The sequence below is a fragment of the Salmo salar genome, chromosome 24 (assembly GCF_965601325.2).
Source record: "Salmo salar chromosome 24, fSalSal1, whole genome shotgun sequence".
NCBI classification, from domain to species: Eukaryota; Metazoa; Chordata; class Actinopteri; order Salmoniformes; family Salmonidae; genus Salmo; species Salmo salar.
The window spans coordinates 26,130,936-26,143,863 of NC_138314.1; the positions used below are offsets into that span (position 1 = coordinate 26,130,936).

The 12,928-nt window shown below is 42.7% G+C and overlaps 1 protein-coding gene across 1 annotated transcript in view; it reads left to right on the forward strand.

Annotated features, from left to right (window-relative positions):
- Positions 1–12,705, forward strand: part of LOC106585483 (stalled ribosome sensor GCN1) — a 38,181-nt gene extending 25,476 nt beyond the window's left edge. The window contains exons 48-57 of the mRNA XM_014171737.3: positions 1,075–1,344; positions 1,538–1,651; positions 6,987–7,217; positions 7,458–7,651; positions 7,835–7,949; positions 10,552–10,648; positions 11,074–11,222; positions 11,345–11,455; positions 11,612–11,833; positions 11,995–12,705. Coding sequence (XP_014027212.3) covers positions 1,075–1,344; positions 1,538–1,651; positions 6,987–7,217; positions 7,458–7,651; positions 7,835–7,949; positions 10,552–10,648; positions 11,074–11,222; positions 11,345–11,455; positions 11,612–11,833; positions 11,995–12,120 — 1,629 coding nt within the window. The 3' untranslated portion in view covers positions 12,121–12,705. The remainder of the gene's footprint in view (positions 1–1,074; positions 1,345–1,537; positions 1,652–6,986; positions 7,218–7,457; positions 7,652–7,834; positions 7,950–10,551; positions 10,649–11,073; positions 11,223–11,344; positions 11,456–11,611; positions 11,834–11,994) is intronic.
- The last annotated feature ends 223 nt before the right edge of the window (positions 12,706–12,928 follow it).

A 12,928-nucleotide genomic window follows, 5' to 3' on the forward strand; every position in this document is an offset into this window, starting at 1 on the left:
CTAAACTACTGGTGTTTTCTAAAGCAAGAAATAGACCTCTGAACCTTTCACCTATTACTACCTGTCAGGGCAAGGAGATTGAGGTTGTAACCTCATATAAATATCTTGGAATTTTGATTGATGATGGCCTCTCTTTTAAAATGCATATTCAACAACTTACAAAAAAATTGAAGCTGAAATTAGGATTTTTATTTTAGGAATAAGGCTTGTTTTTCTTTTGAAGCCAGAAGGAGGCTAGTATCAGCTACATTTATGCCTTTACTAGACTATGGGGATATTTTATATATGAATGCTTCCGCTCAGTGTTTGAGATCAATTGACACCCTTTACCATGGCACTTTGAGATTTATTTTAAATTGCAAAACCCTTACGCACCACTGCACTTTATATACCAGGGTTGGCTGGCCTTCTCTAGTCACTCGTAGGCTCAGTCACTGGTATACTTTTATTTACAAAGCCATTTTGGGTTTACTACCTTTTTATTTGGGCATTTTTATTGTTCAGAAATGTGGTGGGTACTCTCTTCGTTCGAGGGACTTTATCTTGCTAACTGTTCCAAATGTCCGAACTGAATTTGGTAAAAGGGCTTTTATGTACTCTGCTCCATCGGCTTGGAACGCCTTACAAAATACTTTTAAACTGGAAGAACTTGTCCCGATTTGGTATTTTTAAATCACTGATGAATGATCTTGAGACTGATTCCCTGACATGTCAATGTTTTTAATTTGCTGTTTTTGATTTTGTTATATTCTTTGTTAATTCTATGGTTTTTACTAGATTACTTGTAGTTTTTCATGTTGTTTGTCTAATTTTTATAATGACTTGGCGCTGCCTATCTTGGCCAGGACGCTCTTGAAAAAGAGATTTTAAATCTCAATGAGCCTTTCCTGGTTAAATAAAGGTTAAGAATGATTACAAGATGGTTGTAAAGCAGTTCCAAGTGCACAGGCACTACTATTAGTCATCATCATGGGATATTATTACAGTGGCTCTTAGTGGGCTGTTGTGGTCACTAGATGATGGCTCTGTCCCCAGGCTCATATAACTCCTGTCCTCATCCCACCCCTCCTCTAGGAGCTGGCCAGCTGCCAGGCAGTGATCCTGTCTGTGGAGGATGAGGTTGGTCAGCGTATCATCATCGAGGACCTGCTGGAGGCCACCAGATCACCTGACGCTGGTCTCAGACAGGCCGCCGCCACCATCCTGAACGGATACTTCTCCCGCACCCGCCTGGATTACAGTGCCCACACCCGCAACCTGCTGTCAGGCCTCATCCGCCTGCTCAATGACTCCAACCCTGAGGTCCTGGTGCAGAGCTGGGACGCCATCAACTCCATCACCAAGGTTAGCAGTTGGCACCAAGAGCATTACAGGCACTGGGAATGAGTTTGTCAGGGTTTACTGACGTCGTACAGTATTTGTTATTCATGTGTGTTGGAGCTTTATGCAGCATTGATTTTATAGATAACCTAGTGACCTTTGGTTAACTGACATAGTATGCATCTGTGAAGAAATGTTCAACTCTTTGTTTTTATAGAAACTGGACGCTGGCAGCCAGCTGGCTCTGATTGATGACCTGCACAGAGACATCCGGTCAGTGGCAGCAGACGTCAAGGGTCAGCATCTGCCTGGGTTCTGTCTGCCCAAAAAGGTAAGCCTCTCCTCTAGACACATACGGTGCATTTCCACTGAGGATTTAGCCCAGTGGTTTACCCAGAAGGCTCAGACTTTTCTGTTTCCATCTACACGGGCCGGCACCCATGTCTCACTGGGCTATGGCTCTGGCGGACCTACTTTAACTTGGAGCCCCCTGGGTACTTTTCAGCTGGCATTTACATAACACTGGCTAACTGTGAACTTTAACACCTCACAAAGCAACATTCTTGAATGATGCAGAGGTTGTTGAAGTCTTTAGTATCACACTCCTAATGGAAACTCACTAAAGGAGTCCATATGCTTCCCAGCCGCAACGTGTTACAGCCTTATTCTAAAATGGATTTCCTCATCAATCTACACACAATACCCCATAATGACAAAGCGAAAAAAGGTTTTTAGAAATGTATGCAAATGTAGTAAAAAAGAAACAGAAATACCTGATTTACGTAAGTGTTCAAACACTTTGCTATGAGACTCGAAATTGAGCTCGGGTGCATCCTGTTTCCATTGATCATCCTTGAGATGTTTCTACAACTTGATTGGAGTCAACCTGTGGTAAATTCAATTGATTGCACGTGATTTGGAAAGGCACACACCTGTCTATATAAGGTCCCACAGTTGACAGTGCATGTCAGAGCATAAACCAAGCCATGAGGTCCAAGAAATTGTCCGTAGAGCTCTGAGACAGTGTTGTGTAGAGGCACCAATCAGGGGAAGGGTACCAAAACATTTATGCAGCATTGAAGGACCCCACAGTGGCCATCATTGTTAAATGGAAGAAGTTTGGAACCACCAAGACTCTTCCTAAAGCTGGCCGCCCAGCCTAACTGAGCAATCAGGGGGAGAATGGTTTGGTCCGGGAGGTGACCAAGAACCCAATGGTCACTTTGACAGAGCACTTATTTTTATTTTTTATTTCAACTTTATTTAACCAGGTAGTCTAGTTGAGAACAAGTTTTCATTTACAACTGCGACCTGGCCTAGATAAAGCACAGCAGTTCGACACAAACAACAACACATGGAATAAACAAACATACAGTAGAAAAAGTCTATATACAGTGTGTGCAAATGAGGTAAGATAAGGGAGGTAAGGCAATAAATCGGAGCGTGTGCTACGGGTGGGTGCTGCTATGGTGACCAGTGAGCTGAGATACCTAGCAAAGACTTGTAGATGACCTGGAGCCAGTGGGTTTGGCGACGAGTATGACGCGAGGGCCAGCCAACGAGAGCGTACAGGTCGTAGTGGTGGGTAGTATATGGGGCTTTGATGACAAAACAGATGGCACTGTGATAGACTGCATCCAATTTCTTAAGTAGAGTGTTGGAGGCTATTTTGTAAATTACATCGCCGAAGTCGAGGATCGGTAGGATGGTCAGTTTTACGAGGGTATGTTTGTCAGCATGAGTGAAGGATGCTTTGTTGCGAAATAGGAAGCCGATTCTAGATTTAATTTTGGATTGGAGATGCTTAATTTGAGTCTGGAAGGAGAGTTTACAGTCTAACCAGACACCTAGGTATTTGTAGTTGTCCACATATTCAAAGTCAGAACCGTCCAGAGTAGTGATGCTGGACGGGCGGGCAGGTGCGGGCAGCAATCGGTTGAAGAGCATGCATTTAGTTTTGCTTGTATTTAAGAGCAGTTGAAGGCCACAGAAGGAGTGTTGTATGGCATTGAAGCCCGTTTAGAGGTTAGTTAACAGTGTCCAAAGAAGGGCCAGAAGTATACAGAATGGTGTCGTCTGCATAGAGGTGGATCAGAGAATCACCAGCAGCAAGAGCGAGATCATTGATGTATACAGAGAAGAGTCGGCCAGAGAATTGGACCCTGTGGCACCCCCATAGAGACTGCCAGAGGTCCGGACAACAGGCCCTCCGATTTGACACACTGAACTCTATCAGAGAAGTAGTTGGTGAACCAGGCGAGGCAGTCATTTGAGAAGCCAAGGCTGTTGAGTCTGCCGATAAGAACGTGGTGGTTGACAGAGTCGAAAGCCTTGGCCAGGTCGATGAATACGGCTGCACAGTAATGTCTCTTATCGATGGCGGTTATGATATCGTTTAGGAACTTGAGCGTGGCTGAGGTGCAGCCATGACCAGCTCTGAAACCAGATTGCATAGTGGAGAAGGTACAGTTGGTTGGGATTGGTTAGGTTAGGATGATACCTATGAGGGTGCCCGTATTTAGTATTGGTTGTTTAGGATGATATCTATGAGGGTGCCCGTGTTTACGGATTTGGGGTTGTAGCTGGTAGGTTTATTGATAATTTGTGTGAGATTGAGGGCATCAAGCTTAGATTGTAGGATGGCCGGGGTGTTAAGCATGTCCCAGTTTAGGTCACCAAGCCGCACGAGCACTGAAGATGGATGGGGGGCAATAAATTCACATATGGTGATCTTTCGCAAGCGGCAACGGTGAGAGACTTGTTTCTGGAAAGGTGGATTTTTAAAAGTAGAAGCTTGAATTGTTTGGGTACAGACCTGGATAGTAAGACACAACTCTGCCGGCTATCTCTGCAGTAGATTGCAACTCCGGCCCCTTTGGCAGTTCAATCTTGTTGGAAAATGTTATAGTTAGGGATGGACATTTCAGGGTTTTTGGTGGTCTTCCTAAGCCAGGATTCAGACACGGCTAAGACATCCGGGTTGGCAGAGTGTGCTAAAGCAATGAATAAAACAAACTTAGGGAGGAGGCTTCTAATGTTAACATGCATGAAACCAAGGCTTTTACGGTTACAGAAGTCAACAAATGAGAGCACCTGGGGAATAGGAGTGGAGCTAGGCACTGCAAGTCCTGGATTAACCTCTACATCACCAGAGGAACAGAGGAGGAGTAGGGTAAGGGTACGGCTAAAGGCTAGTTAGTTCCTCTGTGTACATAAGAGAACCTTCCAGCAGGACAACTGTCTCTGCAGCACTCCACCAGTCAGGCCTTTATGGTAGAGTGGCCAGATGGAAGCCACTCCTCAGTAAAAGGCACATGACAGCCCGCTTTGAGTTTGAGACTCCTTTAGGGGCCTTTTGGCAGACCATGAGAAACAAGATTCTCTGGTCTGATGAAACAAAGATTGAACTCTTTGGCCTGAATGCCAAGCGTCACGTCTGGAGGAAACCTGGCACCATCCCTACGGTGAGGCATGGTGGTGGTAGCATCATGCTGTGTGGATGTTTATCAGCGGCAGGGACTGGAAGACTAATCAGGATTGATTGAAGCTGAATGGAGCAAAGTACAGAGAGAACCTGCTCCAGAGCGCTCAGGACCTCAGACTGGTGCGAAGGTTCGCCTTCCAATGGGACAACAACCCTAAGCACACAGCCAAGACAACGCGGGAGTGGCTTTGGGACAACTCTCTGAATGTCCTTGAGTGGCCCAGCTTGAACCCGATCGAACATCTCTGGAGAGACGTGAAAATAGCTGTGCAGCAGCGCTCCCCATCCAACCTGGCAGAGCTTGAGAGGATCTGCATAGAAAAATGGGAGAAACTCCCCAAATACAGGTGTGCCAAGCTTGTAGAGTTATACCCAAGAAGATTGTAATCTTCTGTAATTGCTGCCAAAGTTGCTTCAACAAAGTACTGAGTAAAGGGTCTGAATACTTATGTAAATGTTAGATTTCATTTTTTTTATTTACAATTAGCAAAAAAAATCTAAACCTGTTTTTGCTTTGTCATTCTTGAGTATTGTGTGTAGATTGAGGTGCGGGCAATTTAATCAATTTTAGAATAAGGCTCCAATTTAACAAAATGTGGAAAAAGTCAAGGGGTCTGAATACTTTTTGAATGCACTGTATGTTATGGCAACAATTATGGCACAAAGTTTTTGTGAGAGTGTTTTCGGCTGTTTTGGCGTACACATTTTTTCCTGGAGGCAAGCCGAAGTCGACGCCCTTTCATCGGTGATTGGTCAACAGTAGGGATTCTTCAATTAAGTCTTTGTTGTCATTCAAGGAGAGACGACTCGTTTTCATGCACATTATTTCATTGAGAAATACTGCACCAAACATCTTAGTTAGATGTTGTTCTATTTTGAGGACGTTTACTGGATACTGCGTCTCAAAATGTATAAACCATACTATTGACGCTGTTTTCTCGTTTTTCAAGCGAAGCTCTTTAAGGGAGCATGCAAGCGCAGTTCTTCGTTTCACCTAGCCGACTTTGGCTAGTTACCAGCTGAACTGAAGCAAGCTGACGCCTTACCCCTAGAGCTTACATTAGCAACATGCATGCACCGCCCACCTGAGGATCTGTCTTTCAGCAATCTATTGACTGTGTTTGAGGGGGGAAAGGTCCACTTGTCACTTAAATCTAGCTGGAATGATTGCTTTAATTTTACTCCAACGTATGTATAATGTTATGACAGCGAAAACGTTTATAATGACCTGTCAAACACACTCTGGTAATGGCTGAAATGGACGCAATGGAATACATTGTCTTTTTGTTGAATCTATCAGAAAGCTTCGTCGGGGATTTAATGCATTGTCTCGACACTTACATCACAAGAAAGAGAAGAAAAATAACTTTATTTTGATGGACGTTCATTTTTTTGTGCAATTGAAAAAATGGGTTTAATACAAATTAGATGCGCTGCAATGAAAGCAACTTCCGGAAATATACACTCGGATTATAGTGATATTATGTTTGATCTCGCAAACAATGTAAAGTATGTTTACATGGGTGTAATCTAGAGCCAAGCGTGTTGATTTTTAATCCGAGGGTATCCTGCTATTGACACACTTGAATCATGCAATAGAACGTGACAACGTAATTGAGGTAGTCCAGACTGTGCAGGTAGGTTAGACTGAGCAAGTGTTTGGTGGTTGCAGGCCTGTTCCACCCCTTTATATTAATTGATTAATATATGCAAATACATCTGGTGTATTTATGCAAATTAGGAACATATCATTTTCTTAATCTTAACACAAAATATATAAAAGAGAACTGATACAATAAGAACATGTGTGTGTATATACGAGTGCATTTTAAGATTTGACAAAAGTTGATGACCTGAAGTCCACCAAAATCCCTGAACTCCATTATTTGTCTGTGTCAGTAAAATGTTTTATGTGCTATAATTCAGTCAATATATATGAGGGATTATACAATTCAAAACGTTTGGAATATCTTCATCCATTTTCCAACTGTTAAATTTATTATAATTGTTTTTAAAACCTTTTGACAATTTTGATGACCGTTGATATTAATATAAAACACTGGTGAGTCCAGATAGAAAAACACCAATACAGTCACATCTACAAGTTACTCCAACTCAGGCTGACTAATGTTATTATACCCTGTGTCCTCCCTCTTCTTCTTCTCCTCTCCCTCTTCCCAAGGGTGTGACCTGCATCCTGCCAGTCCTGAGGGAGGGAGTGTTGACAGGCAGTCCTGAGCAGAAAGAGGAGGCAGCTAAGGCACTGGGAGGAGTCATCAAGCTGACATCCCCCGATGCTCTCCGTCCGTCTGTGGTCAACATTACTGGACCGCTCATCCGTATCCTGGGAGACCGCTTTGCCTGGAGCGTGAAGACTGCTCTGCTGGAGACACTCACCCTGCTACTGGCCAAGGTCAGTGTCTGCTGATGATTCAGTCTGATGTTAAAGGCTGTGTTCGGTAAGCACAACATGGGAGGGGAAATCGGGCTAATACATTAAATAATAAAAAATAAAAACTATTTTCGCTCTTCCATTTCTAAACGTTTTCCCATTTTGAACCAACTAAACACAATCCTGTAGTTTCCTCCCTGCTGGAACGATGGTTGGTGTCTGGCTCTGGTCCTGACCCTGTTGCTCTGGCCCTGTCTCCAGGTAGGCATAGCCCTGAAGCCCTTCCTGCCCCAGCTACAGACCACCTTCCTAAAGGCTCTGCAGGACTCCAGCCGGGCGGTTAGACTGAGGGCCGCTGAGGCCCTGGGCCAGCTGGTCTCTATCCACAGCAAGGTGGACCCTCTATTTACCGAGCAGCTCTCTGCCATCAACAACGCTGAGGACTCCGGAGTGAGGTATGCAAAACCATTAAATTATGGGAATGTTTCTGGAATTTAGCAACCCTCAGGTGTTCTTACTGAGAAACACTATCAAGAGTAGTGATCAGTTCCATATAGGATTCCCCTCATTTAAGAAATTATTTTTGATTGATTGATCAATCAAAATTGTGATCCTAGTGTTCTGCTCCCATATTTCAGGGAGACCATGCTACAAGCCTTACGATTTGTCATCCAGGGAGCGGGGTCAAAGGTTGACCCAGCCATCAGGAAAAACATTACCACGACATTGCTGAGCATGCTGGGACATGATGAGGTATGTCCAAAGATGGTGGATAAATGAAGAGGGTTCACTCAGGCCGTTGTCAGTTCTGGTCTACTTAATGGGGTGGTTCTCCCATAGGCACCAATGTAATAGCAGCTGGGTCTGGTCTACTTACAGGCTGACTACATCAGCCTGATTTCAAAATAAATTTTGAAATCTATTATTCAATCATTGCACCCACACTGCTCGCGGTCGCCAACGAGCGTCTGCGTTGCCAAGGGCTAAAATAGAAGTCAGTTCTATTTGTGACGCAGATCGCGCAGCAAGACCTGCCTCTCCCATCTCCTCATTGGTTTATAGAAGCAGGTACCCACGTGCCATCTCCTCATTGGTTATACCCACGTGGGTGACTGAAAGACGAATGAGGTCAGTGGCGGTAATGCACCTAATTTATGAAAGTTGACAATCGCAATATAAAGTCAAGAGAAGAAAAAGCCTAGAAGGAGGAGAGATGACTAGAAACGATTCGGTTGACCGTTTTATGTGTGGATTAATTGTCGGAGTAGAGGACCTTGTGCATTTCAGGTAAAATAACAACTCAATGTTTATATCCCAGGACAAATTAGCTAGCAACAGCCAGCTAGCTAAATAGGACAAATTAGCTAGCAAGTGCAAGCTAGCTAGCTAAATTGCCATAAATGTTTAATGCTTTTCGACCTGTTCCCAAATTAATGTAATTGGGTCAGAATTTGTTTTGATATTTTAACCTGCGTGTCGTGATCGCGTTTGGTGTGGGGGACAAAATTAATTTAGCGCACACAGCCGGTTTGGGTTCCGTGTTACAGTGAGCTCAAAGTATTCAGACAGTGACAAATGTTTTGTTTTGTCTCTGTATTCCAGCACATTGGTTAATGTGTAGACTGTTGGCTTTAATTTGAGGGTATTTTCATCCATATTGGCTAAACCATTTAGAAATTACTGCAGTTTTTGTACATAGTCCCCACCCATTTTAGGGGACTAAAAGTATTGGGACAAATTAAGTTGTGTATTATAGTCAACAAATTTTAGTATTTGGTCCCATATTCCTAACACGCAATGATTACATCAAGCTTGTGACTCTACAAACTTGTTTGCTGCATTTGCTGTTTTGGTTGTGTTTCAGATTATTTTGTGTCCAATAGAAATGAATGGTAAATAATGTATTGTGCCATTTTGGAGTCACTTTTATTGTAAATAAGAATCTAATATGTTTCTAACACTTCTGCGTTAATGCGGATACTACCATTATTACGGATAGTCCTGACTGAATCATGAAGAGTGAGAAAGTTATACGCACAAATATCATACCCTCAAAGACATGCAATAACGGGAGGTTAGCATTTTGGGGGGGGATATTTATGCCTTTAACTTTCTCACTCATCATTATTCATAATTCATTCAGGACTATCCATAATCATGGTAGCATCCGCACTAATGCAGAAGTGTTTAGAAACATTATTCTTATTTATAATTAAAGTAACTCAAATGACACACTACATTATTTACCATTTCTATTGGGCACAAAATATGAAACACAACCAAAACAAACAGCAAATGCATCCAACAAGTTTGTAGAGTCACAAGCTTAATGTAATCATTGCGCGCTAGGAATATGGGACCAAATACTAAACTTTTGACTACTTTAATACACGTATAAGTGAATTTGTGCCAATACTTTTGGTCCGCTATAATGGGGGACTATATACAAAAAGTGCTGTAATTTCTAAATGGTTCAACCGATATGGATGAAAATACCTTGAAGTTAAAGCTGGCAGTCTGCACATGAACCTTAGTCAATGTATCATTTAAAATCCAAAGTGCTGGCATACAGAGCCAAAACAACAACAGTGTCACTGGCCCAATAGTTTTGAAGCTTACACTAGTTCCTTGACTTTCATTGAACCAAACAAAAGCAGCGAATGGGGTGTCTCACTTCCTCTTCCATGTCTGGTATATCTTCGTGCAGATACACTGACTACAGCACGTATGAATGCAACAGATCTTTTTAAAGGCAGACTACTGATCCCCCCCCTTGTCTCCGTTAGTGGTAATTGTTAGAATTGAGTGCAAAACAATATCAGTTTTATCTTGCTAGCTAAATATATATTTTACCTGCAATACTGAACCTCGTATAAGGACACATTCAGATCCAAGTTTCAGTGACACTCTTTTTGAGTGCAATGTTACATTTTAGCTCTGATCAGACTTGACTTCCGTCAGTCTAGGCAGGATGTGGCTTTATGAAAGTGGTTTTGGGCCTCCTTGTCAGCATGTGTGTATGAAAGCCTTAAAGCTGCAATATGTAACTTTTTGGGCGACCTGACCAAATTCACATAGAAATGTGTGTTATAGATCTGCATTCTCATTGAAAGCAAGTCTAAGAAGCGGTAGATCTGTTCTATGTGCACTTTTTATTCTTCCCGTTTTCAAGTTTCATTTTTGCACACCGGCTTCAAACTGCTGAAAATACAATATTTTTGGTTATGGAATATATATTTCAGTGTTTTTGCTTGTTTTGTCACAAACTGAAATTAGGCGAACTATTAGAATTATAAAAACCAGGTGCATCTTTAAGTAGACTCATGTCGGTCTAACTGTGTGTGTGTGTGTGTAGGATGCTACACGCATGTCCTCAGCAGGGTGTGTAGGAGAGCTGTGTGCCTTCCTGTCTGAAGAGGAGCTGAGAAGTGTGTTGCTTCAGCACGTCCTGGGTAGGAATTTACTGTCACACCATACTCTCCCTCACACTACCCAGGGTTTCAGGAGGGAATGTCTCTGTTGTAACCAAAAAGCTAGCCACTTAGCAAACCAAATGCTGGAGCCCTGAGCAGGATATCATTTATTTGACTCATCTATGATTTCATATATTCGCAGCCCCCCAAAAATAATATATTTTTTTACAGTATTTAAAATTATACCCCCCGGTATACAGTATAAATGGTATATCGCCCAAGACTAATTTATAGCATGTTACTGTACAGCCACTGCGTTCCAATTTAGGTGCTTATTAATGGTAAAATCTGCCATTTTGAACCCATATACGGGTACGAGTGTAAAGGGCTACCTCTATCAAAATGGTAAAGTAGTAAGGAAAGACATTTATGTTTGTACTAAACAGTGCCCTCTCTTCTCCTAGCTGACATATCAGGCGTGGACTGGATGGTGCGTCATGGTCGCAGTATGGCCCTGGCCATCGCAGTCAAGTCTGCCCCTGAGCAGCTGTGTGTGGAGGACTACAGTTCAACTGTGATGGAGGCCATCCTTGCCAATGCCACTGCAGACAGGGTAGATCCCTTTAATTTATTCATTCTGTTCAACCAGACCATGGAAGGATTTGCTTTCCAAGCACTCTCTTCCCCTGTCTTTACCCTCTCTGACTAAACACTGTGCCCTGTCGTCTCCTCAAGATCCCCATAGCCACCAGTGGGATCCGAGCCATGGGCTACCTGATGAGACATCATCTCAGAACCGAGGGAGCAAGTGGCTCATCACAGCGCATTATCACACAGTTTGTCAAGGTGAGGCAGGAGGGTACTTCTCTTTATGTTACTTTTTTTCCCATTTACAAAAATGTTTCACCAATCGAGCATGGGACATTATCTGTAAGAAATAAGAACACTATGACAGTGCTCCTCTGAGGATTTGTCAGTAACCTCCTGTCATTTCCCCTGCAGTGTCTCCAGAACCAGTCCAGTGACATCAGGCTGGTGTCAGAGCGGGTGCTGTGGTGGGTGTTTAAGGACAAGGCCACGCCCTCCCTGGAGCCCACCCTCATCAAGCCTCTGCTGAAGAGCCTGCTGGACAACACCAAGGACAAGAACACCAGCGTCAGAGCCCAGAGCGAACACACCATCGTTAGCCTGCTCCGACTGCGCCAGGGAGAGCAGACCATGCAGGTCAGTGACACACACAAATGAACATCCACATAGTCTCAATACTCATTATAAAGAGGACAATACTCGGGCTGATGGATTTAAGTTGTGCATTGTGCATGTGGTGTACTTATCCAATAATATGCAAATTTCTCTCACTCTGTAATGTTATGTTTGTCTTTCAGAGCGTTAGTGCCATCCTTGACTCCGCAAGTAATGACCTGCTGTCTGACTGTCACCGCCGCTCCCTGAGGAAGATCTCCAGCCTTCCAGACTCTAACGAAGAGATTGACGACACCATCCTCACGTGATGGGCAGGACTGAACACAGCTTGACAAATCCATACTGTTGCTCATGTACTCAGAAAAGACCAACACAGCAATCAAGAAAAACTGCTGTTACGTCTTACAAATATATACATCTACGGAGAGAACCCTCACACACACATACATCCCCATTAACTCCATGTTATCCATGGACCAAGGAAAAATATGAATTTACTCACTTACCTTCATAATCCCCATCTTTGGACAATTATTTAATTTTGATGTTTTAGTGGCTCTAAACATACATTTAGAACATTTGTTTCATCTCACTAAGTGCAGTTAAATTTCCTGAGTGAGCTCACTGCATAAAGAAAGTAATTTGTGCCAATTCCTTTGACATTTTAAATGTGTATTCAATGTCCCTCTTATTTTATTGAATTTATTTAGAGCATCACTGATACTAGTGTAACAAAGCAGCAATTACATTTCTCCCATTGCTTATCCTCTGGGTTTTATACCTCTGATTTTGTGTGTGTGTGGAACACAACCTGTTATCTTTATGATAAAGTTGATATTCTAAACAATTATACGGTTGTAAAAAGAAATCAAATAAAGACCTTGATTTGATAATGGTTTTGACTGTCTGAATTAACTCAGACTTTTTGCCACCTTGTGAACGTCACTCATTATCTTTATCTAATTGCATTCACAAGTATACAACACAAGTTACACAAATTGGAAATGTAGCTAGTAAGTCATGTCCTCTGTAAATTCAGAGAAGTATCCCTTAGTTAAATGAGTGAAAAACTGCTGCCTATGACTTGGATACACATGAGACTGGATGTGGTGCGTT